This window comes from Monodon monoceros, unplaced genomic scaffold, assembly GCF_005190385.1.
Source record: "Monodon monoceros isolate NGI ecotype Baffin Bay Population unplaced genomic scaffold, NGI_Narwhal_1 Super_Scaffold_20, whole genome shotgun sequence".
Lineage (NCBI taxonomy): Eukaryota > Metazoa > Chordata > Mammalia > Artiodactyla > Monodontidae > Monodon > Monodon monoceros.
In genome coordinates, this window is record NW_021703777.1 from 1,088,408 (window position 1) to 1,112,912 (window position 24,505).

Below are 24,505 nucleotides of genomic sequence, written 5' to 3' on the forward strand. Positions count from 1 at the left end.
GAACCATTGGTCCATAGAGAGTGCTAGCACACGAAACAGGAAGACTCACAGACATAGAGAACAGACTTGCGGTTGCCCGGGGCGGGGGGGGGGTAGGGGAGGGATGGATCGGGAGTGTGGGGTCAGCAGATGCAAACTATTATATATAAGATGGATAAACAACAAGGTCATACTGTATAGCACAGGGAACTATGTTCAGTATCCTGGGATAAACCATAATGGAAAATAATACGAAAAAGAATGTACTGATACACGTATGTGTAACTGAATCACTCTGCAGTACAGCAGAAACCAACACACCATTGTAAATCAACTATACTTCAATAAAATAAATTAAAAACAAACAGTTGGAAACGCTGGATTGAACACAGTTCCACCGATCACTGCTCTTAGATTTCAGAGCCTCTTGACTGTGCTAAAGAGCGCTGTCAACTGCCCAGAGGCAGAGGCAGTATAGAGCTTCCAGGGGAGCAGTTGGGCTGTATCTAATCAGCCTCCAGGGGGCTGCAACAAAACCATGAAAATAAGTCAATAAGACACAGCACGGATTTTCACTTTTTCTTTGTCTTCCACATGGTTGGGCGCAGGGTAGGACTGCCAGGTGGAAAAGTGCCGGAAAGGGTATTTCCTTGGAAGAAGAGTCTGGGACCTAGATGGCTCCCAGGCAAGTTCAAAGGCAGGGATCAGGTGTTGGAAGACACCAGCCTGCATAGAGATCTACCTCTGAAACTGAGGCCGCCACCTGGAGGAGTGCCGTGTAAACTGTGTGGATCCACATGCCACATGGACCTGGGCTCAGCCCCTCTAGTACCAGCCGTTGGAAATGAAGACAAGAGTGGAAAGTTACCGGATCCCCGCCCACTGTCAGTTTCATACTACCATACAAGCTATCATCAAGCATTTCATTAACCACATGCAACTCCAAGCCATCTGCAATTTAATTTACCAGCAATTACTATCAAGATGACTGGGAAAAAGAAAACTACTGCACAAAAGCACTGGAGTCCAGGGGCAGGAAAGTCTCACCAGAAATGGTCACTTTTCTGCCTGTCTTTTGAATTGATACCAGCTTTTGCATAATAAAAATCATGGTAACACAAAAGTCTGTCGCTTTTATTTTCTTGGCATTTAAGGGACAAATCTTGCAGACACACACTCAGTTTCTCCCCGAAACAGCTGCATTTTTTTATTTGGTGATTCAACACATTTTTAATTCAAATAGTCACCACTTAACCTAGGCACAATATTAAACATTTTACAAGCAAAGGATCTGACTGATTTTCTTTTTAATTGCCAGAGAGTATAATAAGTGAATCGGTTAAAGGATATACTTCTGTACATAAAAATATTCATGTATTTATACAAGTGCATGGAACAGAGTTTAAAGACAATCCAACCAGAACATCACAATAAATAGGATGTGGTCCTACAGGACAGCCAAGCATGCTTTGTCAGGAGGCTGTCAGGTCTCTTTCTTCAGGGTGCTTTATGTCCTACTGAGCTAGGCTCACATTTCCCAAAATAAGGGTTAGGGGTTAGTAATTCCAGGATGCCTACGGGAATATGCTGCTTCTTGCTGGCGTCTCCAGTGAGGGGAGTGGAAGATGACATATTTACTTATTTTCCAAGAGTCTTTGCCACTTATCAAATTCTATCCATTTCCCATGTCAGTATTTTAAAATGCAGACTGATCTAAGCTCTAGCACCATACAAGAAGGAAATACATGTGTTTTTGTCAGAGCAACAATATTTTATATCATCTTCGTCCCTCTGGCTATAACCATTCTGTTTAGAAAAGTTTACCAAGCTAAAAATAGTTGATCTAGGTTGTCATAAAAAAGAATATTAAATACCTTTGGTAAAAATAGATATATTTAACAAGATTAGAAAAGCAAACAGTTATAATGTCAAAAGGAGACTATAAAAATGTACACAATAACACAAATAAACCAACTTATAAAGTGAAGATAAGGTCACTCTTCTTCTCAGGTTTGTCTGTTCCAAACCGTGGATGGAGGTCTGTTCTTCTAAGTGGTAGAAATCTGAGTAAGAAATAGGGAAAATCCAGTCTTTCCTATCAGCGTGACACAAGTTTAATTCATGGCAACACAGTTCTTTTTTTAAACCCACGTTGGTAGAACTTAGAACCCTCTGGCTTATGCATGTGAATGAGAAACAATCCCAGATTTCTGTGACTGTAGGCCCAGAGCAGGGGGCTTTAGAGTTAAGCAAGGCGACAGAACCAGGGGCTTAGGGGCAGTGTTTCCTGTGCTGACATGAACCTAGGCCACATCCAGACAAGAGACACAGATGCAGCCAAGGGCGCACGTGGGGACTTTGCCACTAACTAGGAATCTACAAGGTTCATCCTTTCCCCGGCAAGGACTTTTCTCCTGTCGTGAGGCCTCTCCTCCAAAGGGCCGTTGCACAACCCCTACTTCTGCGTGGCATCTCCTCTCTCAGAACACGCTGTAAATCCTGAAGATGAAAGGGCCCTGGAACCAACAGCCAGCCGGGATTGTGGATGGAGATAAGGCACGAGCTCTGTCGCAGTGGCAGCCCTGAGCCACCACGAGGCGTTATCCCCCGGGGTTCCCCCTGCACACGCAGTCACACTCTTCGTGGTGCTCCAGGGCCACGTCCGTGAGCGACTTATGCAGCCCCCGGACGCCCGTCTTGGGTCGCAACTGAAGGACCTGAAAGGGAACGATGGAAACCACCTTTAAAATCAGGCCACGTCTGCAACTTCTGGTTTCATGGACGAGGTCAATTTCAGACCAGAATCTCGGGGTCCAACAGCGACCTACACGTTTTAATTTTTAACTACTGAAGGCAGGATGAACATACTCCTCCGCTCCTCAGAGAAATCACAAATGATCATCATCACTGTATGAAAGGAAGGACCTTTTAATACCAACGATTTGGAAGGAGGCTGCTCAGAATAAAGGACAATCCTTACACAGAGAACGGACTCGTGGTTGCCAAGGGGGAGGGGGTGGGGGAGGGAGGGAGTGGGAGTCTGGGGTTAGCAGAGGCCAACTATTACATATAGAACGCATAAACACCAAGGTCCTACTGCAGAGCGCAGGGGACTATATTCAGTATCCTGGGATAAACCATCATGGAAAAGAATACGAAAAAGAACGTACAAATGTGTATAACTGAATCAATTTGCTGTACAGCAGAAATCAACACAATGTTGTGAATCAACTATATTTTAATAAACTAAACTAAAAAAAAAAAAAAACGTCCTTAAATGGAAAGACCCACCATGCCATGCCCGCTTTCCTTTACGCACCTAACTGTATTAAAAAGAATTTCACCTTGGTTAGGTGTCTTGGAACCACTAATGCGCATTTCTGTTTGTTGGCTTCTTTCACTCATTCATTTACTCACACACTTAGCAAATATTTATCCTTGAAGCAAGGCAGGCAAGTACTGCGATGCTGCGAAAAGAAACATGGTCTGCAGGTGAGTCTCAGTCAGTTATTGCCACTCATTAATGCCCTTGGCCAAAGGTCAAGTCCTCCATCAACTTGATGACACGGACTACACGTACTTCGTAGACATCAGCCTCGGTCACAGCTAACTTTCTGCAGCTGGGTCCTAGTGCACTGTAGACGGTTTGGCAATAATGACAAGAATGCCTCTATTAAATGAAGTTATTTGCAGTTTGGATGGTTGAGATTCTTAACCAGAAATATAGCACAACGGACACGGATACCAAACACACCCTTTTCACACTGTGACGGAAGGGCACGGCTATGTACTCTAAGAGACTATCTGACGTGTCTGATAAGAACTCACTACTCAATGTGTATTATTACATTTTAGGTCTTATGACAGAAATGGTGAAGTTTTAGAAATTATGTGGCTTCGGCTTACGAACAAAGCCTAGAGCACAGAACAATATGAAGTTGTCCAGTTTCTCTGCTCTCTGGGTCTGACACGGATAACCTCATAGAGCAACTTCTAAAAGACAGCGTTGCTGGAAATATTCAATAATCCAAAAAGGCAAAGGTCAGGTTTTATGACTGTCTTACTTGAAGATTTAAAGAAGCAAAACAGAGAACGGTCCCTCATTTGGAGTATGTGGTCATATCGAAGGTTTTGAATGCTTATGGGTTGCCAGGCGCTCTAATAATGTTTTTACATACTTTAACTCACAAGAATTCTACGAAGTAATTTGCAGTTATTACCCCTATTTTACATGTGAGTGAACAGAGGCTTAGAGAGAATGAGTGGCACAGCCAGTGTCTGTACTTCTGCCAAACAGAAATGATTAAAGTCGCAGTGATGGATACTAATGTCATCAAGACTCAGAATATTACTAGGCATACACTCTATTTATTTAGTAACTTTCTTCCTAGAGAGATAAACTGCAAAATCTTATGACAACGATGAGAAACAGTAAACTTTTAAAGATTCTCTATTACATTTACAATTCCAGAATAAAAATTACTAAGACTATTATGTTAATGAGAAACTGAACCCAATGAGTATTGAATACAGATCACGGGTTGGTACTGATTTCTTGTTTTTGACCAACAGAAGGCGGTGTCAAAGCCAACTTCTCTTAAGATGCTGGCACTATACCTTAGCAGCACACTCGCGCTACAGATGGCTTCTGGAATGAGGTTGGGTGGAGGTACACTGCGATATTGGCATAGACAATGTCTTTAAATCCTATGTCCACTTGTATACATTTTCCCAGTTGGCAGGGGAAAAATAACTATGAAGGCTAATGGTTAGAGAGGCCGCCATATACAGTCCTGACAGTCGATGACACCAGGCTGCAATCCTACAGTCTTTCCTTCCTCCGCGGTGCTTACGCAACACGCGTTCGCCAGATAAACGTCCCCCCCACATGCCCAGTCTTCATCCACTGATACCTGTGGACATTTACAAATAGCAGAAGAATCTCATAATGTTCCAGTGACGTTAAGGTCTTGTGCGTGGTGTGGAGGGGTGGGTGATAATCAGTGTTTTCCCTCTCAATTCCCTTTGAAAGTTTGGACTTTGGGAGACAAAGAGAGACTTGGAAGATGACCAGCTGGTCCCAGATAATGTTAAAGAAGAGAATTTGGTTTTTAGGACACAGCTTATGACACAGAAAAGAAACAAGGTAGAAGCACATCTCACAAAAATGTTGAGGAAGAGGTTCAAACTAAAATTACGAGGCCATGAAAAAATAATCCAGGGAAAAGCTAAAACCAGAGACTGCGGACAGAACAGATCAGGCACAGAAAGACCCATCAAGGAATGATGCCCAAAATTCTGGGCGGCATAGAACCTTGAGTGATGGGGCTCACTTAGAATAAGGCAATTGGGTGGTATATTTATTTCCCCCAAACAAACAGATCTAAGCAAGAAAACACTACGTGTTAAGGAAAGAAGTGACACTAAATATGCGAGGATATAAACAAGGTGAAACTCATCATGCTGATTAAGAAAGGAAGAAAGGAGCGAATCTGTTTCTTCCCTCAGAGTCTCCTATAGGTCTTTTTGCCGGAAAGAGAATACCGTCCTACCTCTGGGCAAATTCATTAAATCTTTACTGATCATTTGCCATACTTTAATGAGGCTAGGAACAGGGAGGAAGTGAAGGTGAGTGAGACAATCGCTAGCATATACTGAGGACTTGAAATGTGCCAGACCTCGTTCTAAGCCTTATTCATAATAAGGCACGAGGGGTGACAGCTCACTTCACAGATGGAGAAATCGAGGCCCAGGGGACGAAGTAATTTGCTCCAAGTCACACAGCTAACAAATGTCAGATTCAAACCCTGGATGCCCAGCCTTGGAGTCCCCGCTCTTGAGTGCTACACTGTGACGGGATCTTTACTCTGAGTTCTCAATTTGGGAGAAACAAATACAAATAAATAATAATTATGAAATAAAAAAAGTTAGCTTATAGAGATATCTTTAAAGTCCTACACATGCACAGAGGAGGAATGAGTTACGCTGGGATTGGCGGGAAACTCAAAAGTGTTTCAAGGAAGAGGCAACATCTAAGTTTATACGTATGTAAAGCTCCCGTCTTGCTTTTTTGAGAATTCCTATTCGGGAGACGGGGAAATTAAGAAAAAACATTTTTTGTTTTTGGCTAAAATGGCTTGATACAAAGAATCAATCTTAATGATACTATTATGCTATAATATTATACCAAAACACTACTACAGTAATATCATTATATTTTATGAGACTTTTAAGTCTGTAAACTTAGTTTTGATACAGTGGTTGAATGAAACTCAAGGAAAATGCTAAAGGAAAGCAAAAGAGGGAATAACTCAGTTATATTTGTAGTGATACAAACGGACACACATCAGCTTAATATGCAGGGAAGCTGGTATAATAGAACTGGATGGAAGAGAGAAAAATTAAAACGCCTAAGCTCTGTCTTTGCTTTTGCCTTGTCCATGAAGTGGGATAATCTTTAAACTGAAAATTGGAGCAACGATCATCAAAAAGAATTAAAGCCCAAGATGGGCTTAACTTTGAATGAGTTAAATCTCTAGATCCAGATGAGTGGTCTTCGATGACTTAAGAACTATTTTGAATTACGTTTTCAAAAAATTTCACTTATTTAGGAGTAGTACTAGTACTAGACTCAGAACTTGCAAAATATAAGACTGAGAAAAATCTAGGCCTCAGAAATCATGAATTACACCAAACAAGTAATCCTTTTTTCATAGGGTAATTTGATGGTTAACGAAATAACTATCACAGAAAAATTTGTAATTCCCACAGAAGAGAACTGAGATGATTGGATTGGAGATATCTATGAGAAATGTGGAATAGGTAACCATGTATATTTCTGCACACACACATTAGAGATATTTGTGGGAAACTTGCACTACAGGGTCGTACAATTAGATAAGCATCCGAAGTTGTAAGTGTGGACATGCAGAGAATACATATAATCAACCCCACCTGAAGACTGGAGAGGCTAAATCAATACCATTCTGGAAGAAGGTCAGTGAGTGTCCAAGCACTGACCATGGCCTTTCCCTACACAAGAACTTTATCTCAGACTTTAAAACAGATACTGCACGTTCTGGGGCAACTTTCTGGAGAAACCTAAAACTAATGGTATTTGAAAAGAAATTTACAAGTATAGGATGGGGGAGGATACACTTGATCTGAGGACTGATTCAGCTGCCCCAGAAGCATGATACCAACTCAGCATCTGATAAACTTGTTTAGAAAAGCTCTGGGTTTTACAGGTCATAGCAAGGTTGAGTCATAAACCCAAGACTTGTTGGCTAAATCAGGTCCCCAGATACACTTTGCTTAGTAAGTCCCTGCTTTAGAAAGTTCAAAATGAAATGATTTTAGGTGGGGAAGGATCACCCCAGCTTAATTCCTACTCTCACCCTATTCTTTTACATTATGCCAACAAACCCTAAGATCTGCCGACCCTTTAAGGCCTTTTAACTTTCATGTGCTTTAGGGCTGTCACTGAGCAGGACCCTGGGAGGCCTTCCCAGAGCAGACCTCCTCGCCCGCCCGGCCGCATGTCCTCTGCCTGTCTTTTGTCTGTGGAAAAACTCTAGTCATTTAATCAGAGAAACGAGAAAACGCAGAAAGAAAGGAAAACAGTACGGCAAGACGAAATAATACCAGTTTAGCCATTAAGCAAAGTCAAGGACCTTCAGTTCCTCCTCACGGGCTACAGATATTCTGAGTCAGGTCCCTTGAGCTGTTTTGCAGATACTGGAACCGCCACCAGATGGGAGAAGTTCACTGCATGCTGCCCACAAGCATGTAGATCCCAGACCGGTTGGAACCAGAAGGTTGATGATGTGGACTCCCGATGACCTCACCACCAACCAGTCGGAAGAGTGTCCACCAGCTGATCACGCACCTCACCCTGTCTTTAAAAACCTGTCCCTGAAAGCCTTTGAGGAGTTGGGCCTTTTAAGCCCTGGCTGCCTGGTCTCCTTGCTTGGCGCCTGCAATGAATGCTGCACTTTCCTCCCCACGACCTGGTTCAGCAGCTTTACTGCCCCAGCAAGCAGACCCGAGTCTGGCTCGGTAACAAAACTACCACGTTAAGGGTTTTTTCTTGACTAGACTTCCAGTTCTTAGAGTAGCAACAAGCCGTCCTCTGGGCAGAGTGGAGCTGGGGCTCCTGCAAGCTCCCGAGGACCTCCTCCTGGACAGGAGTGCACGCCGTTCCCAGCACAAGGATCTTTAGACGTGTGTGGTGTAGAAACGAAAGTGGAATATGAGGACGGCAGTCAACAGTCCTACTTTTATCCCAGACGGCCAGGTTTGGATGTCATCTTCTAAAACTTGCCATCTAACAATTGTCAGAGAATAACGCCTTTAGGAAAAACCTGAGAGATTATCATAGTTTGCACATATTTTACAGAGGTTAAGTGTCCTGTGGATGGTTACAAATTAATGGTAGATCTAGGAGGGAAACGGGCACCTTGTCTGGAATCCACTGCTTTTCTCCCACTTAATCACCTGCCAACACAATATTGGGGAAGAGCTGGGCAACCACGTCACATGAGCGCAGCTACCTGTTCAGATTACCCAACAGATGAGGGTTTCACCGACGTCTCCACTCACAGGTAAAATCATTTCATTTATTAAGTGGGTATTTAGTTCGTGTTATTCTTTTATTTAGCAGAAAAAAGTGAAAATGAATGAAGCCATATCCAAATGAAGTCAGGAGGCAGATTTTGGTTTGGTTTTGTGAAAATTAAAGTTTGTAAAAGACATTTTGTAAAAATTGAAGGTGAGCCATCAGGAAGGGATTGCTTCCGGATGTACGAAAGCTAGGTGCTTCTGGGGAGGACTGGAGGGGGTTGGGTATCACCGGGGATAATGAAAATTTGAAATGTATAAACTCTAAGGTCCCCAAGGCTCTGAAAAACAATAATTACTGACATTTAATATTGTATTTTCCTTAATTCCATGGAATAAAGGGAAGGATGAAGAATCTATAAAAAGCTTAACATACTATTTGGGGCACCATGAATAAGAGGAAGATATAAATGATGAAATAACAGGAAGTATAATTATGAATATGTCCCTTGGAATTTATGTGCCCAAATGGCCCCAAATGGAAAGATAAATATTAAAGATCTTTATTTTCTCCAAAATAGACCATAATTTACCTCCAAGTCTGTCTTTAAAATATTTTCCCTTCATATTTTGAAGAGGTGAAAAGTTTCACCCATTTTCCTCCCTGGAAAAACAGTTTCTTTTTTGTATGAGACAGAAAACCTCCACTGAGTACCCATGATGTGCTATCAGAGGACAAGCTTTCTAAATCCTTGATGTCTGGTTTCCTGAGTTCAAGGTCCTAATTAAAAAACAGGGATTTCCCTGGTGGCGCAGTGGTTAAGAATCTGCCTGCCAATGCAGGGGACGGGTTTGAGCCCTGGTCCTGGAAGATCCCACATGCCACGGAGCAACGAAGCCCGTGCGCCACAACTACTGAGCCTGCACTCTAGAGTCCGTGAGCCACAACTACTGAGCCTGCGCTCTAGAGCCCACGAGCCACAACTACTGAGCCCGTGCGCTACAACTACTGAAGCCCACGTGCCTAAAGCCCGTGCTCCACAACAAGAGAAGCCACCGCAATGAGAAGCCCGCGCACCGCAACGAAGAGTAGCCCCCGCTCACCGCAACTAGAGAAAGCCCGCACGCAGCAACGAGGACCCAACGCAGCCAAAAAACAATAATAATAAATTTAAAATAATAATAATAATAATAAATGAAAACTTGAGCTCTTTGGTAAACCTTGGTTTTGTCTGGTCTGGTTTTCGGGAAGACGACATCTCCCTTCTAAACCAAAATCCACTTCAGAGAGGCTGGTCTGTCATCTTTCGGGAAGGGAAAGGCTGTCCGTACCTCGTGATACTTCTTGGTGACTTTGCTGGGGACACACTGACACTCGCTGCAGGTGTGCAGGCAGCACGCGCAGTTCCCGCCGCAGCGCTTCACCAGGAGACAGCCCGGCCAGAAGACGGTGTCGGTCCTCTTGAGCTCCTCCCGGATGGACACGGAGAAGTTGCGAGGCGTGCAGCTATAGAGCCGCACCTCTTCCTTGAGCAGGTTCAGGCCCAGCACTGCACGGCACACAGGGGGAGCAGAGGAAGAGGCGGTCATGCTCTGAGCCTTGCGATTTCACCAAGCGCCCTCGCGCTCTCTCTCTCATACAGAAATCTAGACATCTCCCGAACAATCGCCCCAATAAGAACCCCGATTATTTAACTAGGTCTTAGGGCGATGCAGCTCGCAGGCTGGGCTTTCCGTTTTATGGCAAACAGAGCTTCCTTGTGACCCAGGGACGGATGAAGGGACGGCATTGTGCAGTGTTGAGGATGGAGACTACAGAGGAGTTACCAGCTATAAACAGGAAACTTTCTAGAGAAAAAGGGGGCTACACCTTTTAACCTTTGGAAAAAAGTAAACAAGGGGGGCGTGGGAGGGAAGAATAGAATGTAAAAGGAAAGCTTTGATGAAAAAACAGATGCGATTTTTAGAAGGATGACAAGCTCCCGCAATGAATGGAGCACAACGTACAGACACTTGTTGACAGAACCTTCTATAATCTTCCTGGCAACAAGAATCATAGAGCGTGAAAAGGAAATGAAGCAAATGAATTTCTGAAGGCGGCTGAGTGGACCAGGAGTGGGGAAAAGGACACGTTTTAAAGGAGCAGAAGTTGCTGGAAAGCACTGCTTCTGGCGCGTTGAGAAATTTTTGGACTTGGAAATTGAGCTTAACTAGACTCCTTTTCCGATTTCTATTCTCCTGAAGGGCAGAAGAAATGGCTAATTTATAACCACTGTCTCTATTCTTTTAGTAACTTGGTTAACTATGCTGTGTTTTATTCTTTAAGAGAGTGCCTCCATGTGAAGACCAAACCAAATGTCCTTTCATCAGATTGTTGCAGTATGTTCTAAAGAACCATTGTTATTAACTATAAAATGATACTGCCTCAGTTAAATCATATCAAAATAACACATCATGTTTAACATGAGCTTACATATAACATATGAAGTAGCTGATAATTATTAGGATAAGCAATTCTAATATGATTTTAATTTCTGCTTTATAGCTTTGCCTTTTTTCCCCTAGAAATATTCAAATCAAAGCAATTCCAATAAAATTGAAGTTTTGAATAACATATAATTCATCAGAGCTTTTTTCCTTCAAAAACAAAGTTTTTATTAAAATTTAGGAATACTATCTAAAATATACTAAATCTGGTTAAATACCTTTTCAGTAATATTGGCAACATTATAAATAATATTTTCTGGTTAAAGATAGCTTCAGGTAATAACAATCACTACATAACCCAGTCTTAAAAATTAAGTGCCAACATTTTAAAATACTTTTAAAGTGACAAGGTAATTAAGAATCAAATGCTTGTTTTCTTAGCTAGGTTATTCTTGGGTATGTGGTCAAGTTTTTCTAAAATGTCAAAGGAAGCCAATGTAAGTATTTTCAAGAAATATATTACAGCTTATGCAAATGCAACTGTCAATTATAAGCACACGTAAACCATATGGTTGACTAAAACCTTGGTCAAGTAAGGGAAACACGGAGGAAATGCTAATTCAGTAAGTTCATTTCAACATCTTATTCAGCTAGAAATTATTTTTTCCAACTCAAGAGAAAATCACTGTTTTATTTGAGTATCTAAAGATTTCCCTTTCATCTGGAAAATGACCCTGTGACAGTAAAGCTTTTAAATATTTAAGAGGAAAAGAGTTCATTCTTTCGAGGGCCATTAAAGAGAAGCTTATCTCTAATAAAATTAATGAGATAATTAGGTTAAATGATGTCACGTATTTTACCTCATTTCATTTTGCCGAACCCTAACCTATGTCTGTACACGTACTGCTCTTTCACTGTCAAAGCTGTATATGAGCTTCTTTGAATCTTTTCGCTAGAAGTTAACATCTAGGCAAGGAGAGAGAAAACCTAAGACAGGCACACACATACAAAAGCCAGTTGCCAGAGTTTTTAATGCTTCTTTAAGATTTATCCTTCTTTAGAATGTGAATGAAGCTCTCAGCTTTCAAAGGATACTCATCTACCTTAAAGAGTTTTAAACATACTATTTCATGAAACTAGAAAATGAGTCTGTATATGTTAGCTTTAAAATGTTTACTTAACCACAATAAAAGGTTAGATGGATTTCCCAAGTGAACCAAGTTATGATACCTGCTACAATGTGAAAATTTAAACAGACTTTCAACTTAGCTTCCACTCATCTATCATGTTTGACACAAAAGTCAAAAGCCCTTTTTAAGTACTAGTTAAGCCTGACTTAAAAAATATGGGTTTTTCTTTTCTGTAGTAGTAAGGTATGAATGAACACGCTGAACCAGAGGAAGAAAGGGACAATAAAGAAAAGGAAAGACGTTAACACAGTCCCCTCTGGGCTAAAAATACAAGTAAGGACTTTACATTTAGCATACGTTATTTGAAATTTATGCTTCCTACTTCTAGGGCTTCAAACACATCTAAGCATCGTTAGAATAAGTCACGTGACTACGATTGGTGTCACAAATTCTCGAAACATTGGGTAGAACATCTAGTCAAAAAACAAAGAGAGAGATCATGCACCAACACATGCGTTTTAATAGCTTAACTGTAATAATGTGGAAGTCTCCCTCTGCAAAATATTTGTAAAGTAAACGTAGCCTTCAGATGCTTTATTTCCTTTTCCTAACAACCTCCTAAGACAATACATGCATTAGCTTGTCTTTCTAAAGAATGAAGATTTGAAGCCTGTCGCCAATAAAAACTGTTTTTCTAATGCCTGTTTTCTTGTTCAGATTCATAAATATTGCAAGTTTTCCTGAACAGGATAATACTGATTGAAAAGAATTACGATCACAGTTTACTTTGTCAGTGTTCATTTTTTTCAGACACTCAGCCCAAGGATAGTCTATTAACGTAACGCAATCTGAGGGTGGTCTTTCTAAGATGAATGTGGTAACGCTGTGATATGTTTATTCTGTGGAAAATCTATCTCAATCTCTAATTAGAAGCTTTTAAATGTTTTACTCCTCCTTCCTTTGTAGAAAGACTCCCGTGGGGGGGAGTTGGTTTTGTCTATAGAGATGTTATCCCACACCTGCATTTTAGTTTATGTAGAGTTCCAAAAATATACACTGCTTTGCTCACACTTACTGTACGCCTAAAAAGTTAATAGCTTTGGCAAACTGCAAAGGGCTTCAATTTGGAAAGTGTTAAATGAATATTTGAGAGATCTGGTTCAGCGCTGGGCCTTTTAAATACACCCTAGCCTCCGGCCAAATCTTCACTGACCACCACGTGAGAGGTACAGGCATAAAGGCAGGGTTAGAGGGGAGATTTTCAGGCTCGTATCCCAAGATCGGCTGTCAAAAAACTAGATCTGAGCTCAGTCCGGCTGACTCCCTCTGCTTCTTACGGATCCACAGGATAATCTACCTCGAATTTGCTAACAAAGGCTCTATTCAGGGGCGTTTCAGCCAGCCTTGCAAATCTTCATCTTCCCGTTCCTAAGTGGGAGGGAAGGGAAGTGTTGTTGTTGGTGAGTTATTTATCACGATCATGTCCTATAAATATGTAACCGTTTTCAACATCTGGACAAGATTCAGCTGCCTCTGGACGTGAACAGCGATTTCCAATATCGCTGAGAGGAAACCAGGGCTGCTGGTCCAGCAGAACACCGTGCTGGGCAAGTCCGAACATGATCTGCTGAGATGTAAGTCCTGATCAGAAGGGCTGCAACTCTTAGCAGGAGAGGGCAGGAATCGGGTTTCCTTCTGACCAGTCTGATGCAATCTGCCCCTGTGAGTCGCTCAAATTAACTAAACACTGTGCTTTCTACAGACTTTCTGTAGACTGTCCTCCGTTCTCTACAGGGACCCTGGGTAGATTTCAAAGTTTCTGACAGACTGAAACAGATTGTCTGAGGGCTTTATAACTACCCAGTTACGTTTTCATTTGTGTTTGAGAGGGATGCTTTCCAAGTTTAGGGTGACGAGGAAAGTTACCTGACCTGAGAACAGATTCGGCTAACATTATCTCCAATCTCCTGACCATGTGAAATTAAGTTTAATTATCAACACTTTCACTCTTGAAGGGAGATGTGCTCATAGAATCAAAAGTGATCATTTCAGAAGCATATTCACATAGAAAAAATTCTCATGGTGTGAGTTCCTTTAGAGCATTATTTTCTTACAGTGACTTCTATCTTGGAAACTACAGTTCTGTCTTCTGGGGAACCATTGTTATTTTTCCTATTATTTAGAAAAGTTTCTAGGCTTAGGAAATGGAAATTGATATAATCCTGACTCATGGGGTCATGGTGAATACAGATTTTAATAGAGCTTTCCCCTTTTCTAGCCCTAAACCTGGTTTAGCAGCTACGATAATCTCTCTTGAATCTCTGAATCAATATACCCCAAATATTAAGTTTGAATAAGCAATGTTTCTTGTGAAATGTAGCACAGGACTTCATCAAAATGATATTTTTGAATTAAAGAAATAACAGGAATTTTCAGCAAAAGCATCTCCTTTTAATCTTCCAAACCCTCCTTTTATATGTATTCTTATTTAATATGTAAATATGCTCAAATGTTAAGAAGGTTGATTATTTAAACTTATCGGGGAAGAATTTTAAACTCTCCTCATTAGAAGGTATGGCAGAAGAATCTGAAACATTAGCTGCTAAGAAACTTAAATGAGGTTCTAACCTGAAGAGAGAGCTTACCTCTGGATTTTCTTCCAAACACAAAAGCCTTGCCCAGCAGTTGCCAAGTGGGCCTGTATAGATCTTCTAAGTCCAGCTGCCATCTATCTGGTTCAAGATACCGAATAAGATCTTCCAAGGTGCTAAAGGCAGTGACAGCATTGTTAAGCAGGTCCAGTGGCAAAGCTGCAGCGGGTAGCACGGAAGGACTCACAGTTTCTGTCAACTGCTGAAAGTAAAATGAATCCAGTGTCAGACGGCAACCGTTTTTAAAAAAATGACGTGTTCCTTCTGGACCCACGCACGAGGTTAGATAGGCAGACTGAGGCCGAAAACACCTGGAAGTGAAATTGTATTCAACCCCAGTGAGCAGTAAACTACTTTGCCAAGACTTCATGCAGATGAACTTGGACGGAGTTTCTGTGGGAAAAGATTTTCAATGGGCAAGACACTCACTTTCGTTACCACAAACCATGGTAGGTGTGGGTATCTGTTGTTTACACAAAACAGAAGATGCCTCCGTGGTTCAGTTATGGACTTAACAACGGAAGCCTTAATAGAGTTTTTACCAAAGTTTTCTTTTGTTTTCAACTTTTTATCCTCCTCATTCTGGAAAATCACCTGGGAACTCCCAGGTGTGTCAGAAGAATTAAAAATGTAATGTAAAGTAATTAACCCATAAAGAATAAGAAAAAAATATATAAGTGAAAAGCTAAAGCCTTTGACGTTGGAGAAGGAGTTGTTAATCAAGATAGAAAACACCCAAACCATAAAAGAGAACTTTGATAAATTTGCCTAAATTTTTTGTAATAAACAGTTAAAATACAGACACTGGGAGAACACCTTGGCAAACCATATACCTGTCACAGGACAGAGTACACGGAAAAAAACAAACTCAATACAAAATGGACAAATTCCAGACAAGAATCTTGAATGGCCACTAGACATATGAAAACATGCTTAAAATTCATTAGTTATAAGAGAAATGCAAACCAAAATGAGATATTTCACATACAAAAAAAAGAGATACTATTTTACTTACAGGAGATCGGCGAGCATTGAAAGGAAAGGATTGCCAAGGATGTGGGTTAATTGGAATTTTTCTGGTCTGCCTGCAGAACTGAGTATATATTGGTATCACTGTAGTTGATGTAACTGATGTACACAGGATACTAAAGTTGAAGATGGATATGTCCCATATCCCTGTAGTTCACTTTTGAGGCTATAGCCTTTTATTTGTGCACATGGAAATATGTGCACATGAATATATCAGTTCATCACAGTGTTGAAAGGAGAAAAACTGAAAACCACCTAAATGCTCATGTATAGAGCAATGGATTAAAGTACACCATTTTAAAAGGCAAGCACCAAAAGGAGGTAATAATTTCAGGAAAAGTCCGTTAAGAAACACCCTCCTCCCTTCCCCAATTTTTAAAGTGGACTAAAAGTGGGGAGTGGTAGCTTAGAACTGAAATCAAAACAGGCAAAATAAATACAGGAACAAATGTTCCACTTAATTTTTTAAATTTATCTATTTGTTTATCTGCAGAAGAAGAAGAAAAGGGAATAGTATGGAATAAAGCATTTATGTTGACTGATGTGTATTACAGTAATGTTTATAATAACAAAAAGTCGGTCACAATCTAAATTTACAATAGTGGAATAGTTAATGACCCTGCAGTCATAAACTGAAATAGTGGGACAGGCATTAAAAACGAGGCCCTCTAGCAAGATGTGGAGCAACCTAAATGTCCATCGAGAGATGAACGAATAGAGAAGACGTGGTACGTATATACGATGGAATATTACTCAGCCATAAACAAGAAGGAAATAATGCCATTTGCGGCAAAATGGACGGACCTAGAGATTGTCATAGTGAGTGAAGTCAGTCAGAAAGAGAAGGACGAATACCATATGACATCAGTTATAGGTGGAATCTAAAATATGACACAAATGAACTTATTTACAAAAGAGAAAGAGACTCACAGACATAGAGAACAAACGTATGATTACCAAAGTGGAAAGCGGGCTGGAGGGGGAGGATAAATTAGGAGTTCGGGATTAACAGATACAGGATATTAGATATAAAATAGATTAACCAACAAGGACCTACTGTATAGCACAGGGAATTCTATTCGATACCCTGTATTAAACTATAATAGAAAATAATCTGAAAAAAGAAGATGTACATATATGTATTACTGAATCACTTTGCTGTACAGCAGAAATTAACACAACACTGTAAATCAACTATACTGCAATAAAAAAAATGAGGTCTTGGGCTTCCCTGGTGGCGCAGTGGTTGGGAGTCTGCCTGCCGATGCAGGGGACACGGGTTCGTGCCCCGGTCCGGGAAGATCCCACATGCCGCGGAGCGGCTGGGCCCGTGAGCCATGGCCGCTGAGTCCAGAGCCTGTGCTCCGCAACGGGAGAGGCCACAACAGTGAGAGGCCCGCGTACCGCAAAAAAGAATAAAATAAAAAAAAAAAAAAATTAGGTCTTCTAGGATTTTTTTATTAAAAAAGAAATGCCTAATATGTAGTAAATGACAAGAAATCCAAGCTATGTAAACATAGCATTATTATACCATGATTTCAACATACATACATTGAAACAAAACAAAGAAAAATCAAAAGCACCTAAAATGTGGAGTGTTCATCTATGGTTTTAATGAGAATGGGTGATTTCCATTTTCTTCCTTATACCTATCCATATTTTCAGCATTTTCTATAATAAGTATGGATTCTTTCTAGAGATCAGGTAAAAATGATAACATTTGCTATAATTAAAAAAACTATCATATCAGCTCTTCCTTTTCATCGTCATTACTCAGATACAGGGCAGGCCCTGAAAACAATGGACTATATTTAGCAGTCTCTAACCTTGTCTCCCTGCCTTTACTCTTTCTTATTCCTTTTATTCTATGCTGCATAACCCTGGGTTAATCTACCTAAAATAAGTTATCGCTGATCATGGGATGGATTTGGACAAATGCCCAGAGTGATTTCTCATCTGGAAGATAAAATCCGAATTCCTTTCCCTGCACTCAGAATCCTCACCACCTGACCTTCACTCACCTTTCGCATCTAATCCTCCACTCATCAAAGACAGGCACCTTTTGTCCCAATCAATCTAGCCTCCTCACTGGCTGCAGCACATGGCATATTCCTCTGACCTTGACCTTGCGCTTCTACCCATGCTTACGTTGCTGCCCCCCCTCCCCGGGCAAAACTCTCCATCTTGTGATCCACATAATAAATCTTTACCATTTCTAACAGCCTTTCTTGAAACCCAATCCATCCATGAAACCTTCCCGAGTAACAGGGCCATTGCTTCCCCAAACACCTCAATTGAGTCAATTTGGAAAAGACCCTCTCCAGGCTATCCTGTGGACACATGGCTTGAAAAGCAGAGGGTACTTGCTTTTCAGAAAAAAAGGACATCCGTTCTCTGGGGCAGGCACAGCCCCTGCTGGGACTCATGGCTTTGTGGGTCCCGAGCCCCACTTGCCCATGGTGGTTGTGGGGTTTATAGAGGATAATCCGCAGAAATGAATGTGGCAGCTTTGGTCAACACTGATTTCATTCTTATTTTAAAGATCTACTTTCAATAATGTCAAGATTCTGGCTAAAATATTAGCACTAAGATGTTTTTCCATTATTCTATCCAACTTTTAAGAGGAGAAGGCACATTTAATACATTCCTCTTTACTACCAGAATGTTTTTAATTGTCCAAGAAATGCAATATTGCTTTGACAGAGAGTACTATTACGACCAATAAGTACAGTATGGATATAAATAAGCAATTCTCTAATAAAAGTGTTCATTACTAATTTAGCCAATTTGGTTCATATTGATTAAATTTATAATGTGAAAAACTTGATGCAACGGTTTTGCAAATTTTTAAACTATACGCCAAAATGTGTATGTTTATGTAAAGTGAAAAGAGTCAGTATTACTCAAAGGATAACTGAGTTATGACTGTGATGATACAAAACAAATCAAATGTGTCAATCTGCACACAGAGGGTAAGTGTATAGAGAGCCTATACAAAAAGTATACAGTATTCATGAAAGTGTCAGAGTGCAAATGTATATTGTAGGCATGATATAAAATTGTTATTTATGCTCTGGGGTTGGCTTATTTTGCTTCCACGTCTGTTGGAAACGTATAGAGCATTCCTTCAAGAACAATGAAAAGTTCCAACTGAAATGAGGACCCCTGAGATAAAGTTTAAAGTAGTTACACAGAAAAAGAAAACACAATAAGTCTGTAATGTTGGACAAACAGAATATGCCCATCTTGGGTTCAGTGAAGTTATCAGAGTATCAGTCCCCTCAAATGACAAAGGGAAAAAAACAACTTGGCAAATGTTACTGCATGCAGTTAACTGGTTGATGTTCTAAATCTCCACACTTTTAAATATTTAAATTAAAATAAGACAATGCTTTAAAAAGATAACCCCATACACACATACACACAGGCGCACACACAGCAGTCCCCACCCAAAAGAAACAGGAGGGGAGAATTAACTCATTTCCTCTGCATTCAAAGATTCAATCCCGGGACAGAACAGAGGAAGCAGCGCTTTTCTTTTTTAAGGGCTTCCTCATGACTGTCACCCACCCACTGGTTCAAGGAACAATCAAGTTGTTCACTTTTGAAGTTCTGCTTTTCTAAGTTGTCTAAAGGGAGTTTTCAGAGAAAAGGGGGACATTGGAAAAAAAAAAAGTTAGAGGGAAAAATACCTTCTACTTTTTTTAAGCTTTAATTTCTCCTCTAAGAACTCCTCTTTCTGGTACAAGCCTAGAGGCTTTGCTCTCATATTTAGTGTCTAGAAAATTCCACCAATATCTTTGCTGTGTAAAAGTACTTACGATTGGGCTAAGTGCCTCGAATTGAATTGGATTTGCCTATTCCCCTCTCCCCAGCTCTCTCAGATGCCATGAAAATAGATGCTTATCACTAAGCTATGGGTTGTGCTATTTAGTGGAAGCCAATGTTCAGAAACAAAAAGCAGTGTTTCTTGGCTTCTGTAATGTACACAGCTAACTAAATCAATACCCCTACTTCAGTAAGCCAGAGAAAAGCTTTTCTGCTATCCTCTTCAGTGCAGCAGCAGTAACCTGGGTGGATAACCTAATCCTAGTCTAGACCCTTTTGGCTATATGACTTTGTAAGGACAGATCCTGAAAGATGAGAAAAGAGCTGTGAAATCTCTATGCCATGAGTTGTCCTGTCAAACCATTTCTAGAATGTCAGGACCGTGTGTAATGATCCTATACAAGATGAGGTCTTTTTAATTCATTTCTAGAATGTCAGAACCGTGTGTAATGATCCTATACAAGATGAGGTCTTTTTCATTCCTTGGTGAGGGTCATTCCGAGTGGCAGCATGACACGAGAGAAGAGCCCTGATCAGGAGTCGGGGAGCCTGCACTTACCCCTGAAGTTACTACATCAGGAGAGGGAATTTCAGCAAATACTGTAACCCATATGAGCCTCAGTTTTCCCCTCTGTGAAGCATGGCTGCTTAAACCCAGTGACCTTTAAGATTCTTTCCAGCTTTTACGTTTAAGAATTCCATGTAACTGTGGGATACAAGAGGGTCCGTTTTCTCCACACCCTCGCCAGCACCTGCTATCTCTTGTCTTCTTGATGACGGCCATCCTAACAGGTGTGAGGAGATACCTCACTGTGGTTTTGAGCTGCATTTCCCTGGTGATGAGTGATGTTGAGCATCTTTTCATGTACTGTTGGCCATTTGTACACCTTCTTTGGAAAAATGTCTGTTAAGTTCCTCTGCCCATTTTATAATTGGATTTTTGTTTTGTTTGGTTGGTTATTGAGTTGTATGAGTTCTTTATACATTTTGGATATCAACCCTTGTCCAGTACTTGGTTTGCATACATTTTGTCCCATTTCACAGGTTGCCTTTTCATGTTGCTGAGTGATTCTTTTGATGTGCAGAAGCTGTTTTAGTTTGATGAAGTCCTACTTGTTTGATTTTTGCTTTGGTCGCTGTGCTTTTGGTGTCGTTTCCAAAAAATCCTTATGAACCGTTAGTGGGAGTGTAACTTTGTTTAGCCACTATGGAAAACAGTATGGAAGGTCAGCAAAAAATGAAAAATAGAGCTACCATCTGATCCAGCAATCCCAGTTCTGGGCTTGTAAGAAGAAGAAATTTGTAAGAAGAGGTCCTTGAAAAAAGAGGAAATTTGGACACAGATACGCACAGAGGAAAGACCACATGAAGACACAGGGAGAAGGTGTTTGTCTACAAGCCAAGGAGAGAGGCCTCAGAAGAAATTAATCCTGCTGACACCTTGATCTCCAACTTGCAGCCTCCAGAGCTGTGAGAAAATGAATTTTGTTGTGCAAGCCACCCAGCCTGTGGTACTTTGTAACAGCAGCCCTGGCACACTAAAGCATGCTGTCATGGAATTACCAACTTCATATCGACCAGAGCAGCAAACGAAGGTTAATATTATACCGTGTCCATTAAGTCATTTAACAAACATTTATTAAAAAGCCCATCATGTGGGTGCTGTGAGAAAATCGACAAAAACTCTTGCCCTTGGGAAGCTTAACCTTTACAAACCAAGTATTTTGTTTCACAGAAGAGACTTTTTCCCTTTGCCAAAACAAAGCCAAACTGAGAATTTGCTATTACGAATCACATACGCAACTCAGCAAGGATCAAACAAATCCTGGTGAGTGTGGACCATAAAAAGGGAACTTAATGTGAAAGAATAACTGAAAAACAAACATATTTCTACTTTTATTATTGAAACATAATGGGCAGCCCATGTGTTTGGACAAAGTAAGGGCCAGGATGAATCAGTGTCACAAGCTGAAGACAGCAGGTGAGCTCCTCTGTTGGCCTCTCCAGGTTCATTTAAAAGATCAACATCTTAGTGGTTTTGTATCTTCTTATGGCTACTTAGATACCTTAGGCATTAATTATCATCTTCTTTTTTAGAAGAAGAATAGCTGACTTCCTATTTGGAATAGTACTATCCGAACTGCTTATAATTCCACGATAAATACCCAGCTTGAGAAAACCGCAGCTTGTCTTTCTATTAGTATTTCTGCGGTGAGTGCAAATTTAAAAATATAACATTGACAATGAACCTTCCCTGGACAAATACACACACACCAATGTTTACCTTGAGTAGCATAGCAACTGCTGCAAAATGTTTAGGGCCTACGGAGATTTATGCTGCAGCTTTCCTAGCCAAGGCATAAAGGACATTTCAAACTGATAAGGGGGCTTCACTTCATTCATACCTAACAGAAGGGTTAGGAATGCGGATTAGGTTTTACTGTTGTAGTTATTAAAAACAAAAGAACAACAAAGTAATCATCCAGGTGTGGGGAGAGAAGAAAAAAGAAAAGTTCAGCCTTGCAGCCTTGCTTTCCATCACTTTGAAAGGTGTCTCCAGTCTCCGTTACACCATGTCAAGCTGATATATTGAATATAGGGCTGCCTTTTAAAGAGCTTAAGAAGCAGACGGGGCCTGCAGACAAACATTTCTGCCAGGAACGACTGACGGGCAGTGCCGTAAAGACACAAGAATGCTCTGGAACAATTCATTTAAACACGCTTCTTCCTCCTTTCCCCCTGCTCTTATCTGAATCTGTCCCAAAAGTTATCTGGGTTATGTTTTTAAATGATTTTAAAGCCAGCAAAGAAAATCAGATGCTTGCATTACTACTCCAGAACAGATGTTTTAATACTGTGTGGGTGAGGCAGATTATATATTTAAGTGAGAAATCCTAGGGAAAGTGGCCAAGTGTATTCATGTCGTGTCTTAACACTGAGCGGCGCTTACTCAGAGAGCATGGCAATGGAATAAACCTTGATTTGTCTACACAGCTGATCCCAGCGACCATCCAGGCTGAAAAGGGAACTATGTTTACCCTCCAGCACTTAAAAGCTGTCACGTCAAGGCTCAAACCTGAAGCTGACCTTCCCGGAGTTTCAGGGTTTCAGGCAAACCCTGAGTAGCAGCTGTGTTCTGTCTGGGCCCAAATATGGGAAAAGAGATGGCTAGCTTTGTTAAAAATTCCAAAAAAAAAAAAGAAGAATGGTTATGTTATAAGCACAGTTTCTTACTAAATTAGTGGATGAGACTGTTACCGGCCCAGTGTTCCTTTCAGTGCGAAACTTGAGAACCACTGCCGTCTGACTAGACTCACAAATTACAACACCATTACCCCAGCTCCTCTCCACCTAAAATTCCTGGTCTGAGGTCACCCCAGTTAAAGGGTGGGAGGCCTCCTGGAAACCAGCGCTTTCCCGGGACAGCTGGCTGCGGGCTGGTGGATCAGAGTCAACACACACAGTTTTCCACTTCCTAGGTAAAACTGTGAATTAGCAGTCATGACCCAGACTGAAAGCTAGGATTCCATGGGACAACTAAATAACACGGCACCAAGGACTCCTTCCCCAATGGCATCTGCGGGCGAAGCCAAAATGAAGGGTTCTTTCCTACTGAGATTGTTAAAAGGATTCCTCTGAATCAAAAAATGTGACAGGCCCTAAAAAGCTGAGACAACATCTACAGCTACTAGCGTTTGACGGCAAAGCACCACACGCCTTTTCCCCTTATCTCGTTATATCGAATGCTTGCGGATTTGCTTTGTTTCAGTGCTCAAGAAGGGACCCACAGGAAGGCACTTCACAGGAAAGAGAAGGTGAGCTAAGAACTTTTAGAAGAAAAACACGTCTTCCCCGAAACACTAGAATTAATGTGCACCTCAAGCCATAATCCTTAAGGCTCTTTCTTACAGAAATTTCTCTTGCGGCTCCATATTTATTCAATGCATCTTTTAACAGCCATTAAGGGAAATTTTCGGAATGCTTTGTGGGGATCTAGCTGAGAAATGGCGCCTGTATTGGTTGATATTTTCAATTATCTGTTCAGTAGGCTTAAGAGTCAGATAAGACCCTCAACCTCATTCAGATTTTATATGGGTGGAAGACTTTATTTGGGGCAAGAAACAATGGTGTAAGTTATTTATTTTAAAATGGCTCGTGAACATAAAGAGTGTGACCAGGTAGCTGAAACTGGGAGTAATAAAAAAATCCCTCAAAAAGTTACTTTGAGGGGAATAATGAGATAATCTAATGGAAATAATTAGCGTGTACGTAAGGCACGAAGGTCCCCGATGACGCCCCACCCCTCAGGGCTGAATCTCACAGTCCATTTTCTGTCTCCAAGCCGACACCAGGCTCTGCAGACTTGCTTCCCACTTTGACAGATGCTTCTCCTTAGCTGTGCTTGCTGGGTCCACCCCACCTCCAGGCTGTCCACGCTTGGACCTCATCTATCTTCTGTCCGCGTTCCTTCCTTTAGTGACCTCCCTCCAACTTACATGCTACCACCATCCCCCTCTCTGTAACCTTACCCTGTGCTTCCTCAGTAAATGGACCCCATCGTGTGGGGCTGTTCTTTGCTTCTCTCCTGTGTCTTCACCCCGCATCCCCCCTTATCTCGGCTCTGCCATCAGACTAGGGTTAGAACCTGTGATCATCTGATTTATGGTAAGGGATATGGATTTGGTCTCCATCCTGTTTCTTCAGAGCTCCTAAAGCCCTTGGAATTGCCGAAGTGATGAGAGCAATAAGGGTGTCTTTTGCGGTGTTAAGGAGATGACTCTTGGCCGCACCTAAGGATGGGGGCTGGTTGCCAGGAGAACCAATCAGGTGAGAGGGGTTTGAACTTTCAAGTCTCTGGTCACCCCTCCTGCCCCCATATTCCCCCCATGCCCCATCAAGGAG

At 41.2% G+C, this 24,505-nt stretch overlaps 1 protein-coding gene across 1 annotated transcript in view; it reads right to left on the reverse strand.

The window, feature by feature from the left end:
- Nucleotides 1–1,092: 1,092 nt before the first annotated feature.
- The window catches only part of PDGFC (platelet derived growth factor C), a 217,561-nt gene continuing 194,148 nt past the window's right edge, over nt 1,093–24,505 (reverse strand). Inside the window, exons 4-6 of the mRNA XM_029235534.1 lie at nt 14,741–14,948; nt 9,871–10,088; nt 1,093–2,696 (exon numbers count right to left, since the gene is read on the reverse strand). Coding sequence (XP_029091367.1) covers nt 2,580–2,696; nt 9,871–10,088; nt 14,741–14,948 — 543 coding nt within the window. The 3' untranslated portion in view covers nt 1,093–2,579. The remainder of the gene's footprint in view (nt 2,697–9,870; nt 10,089–14,740; nt 14,949–24,505) is intronic.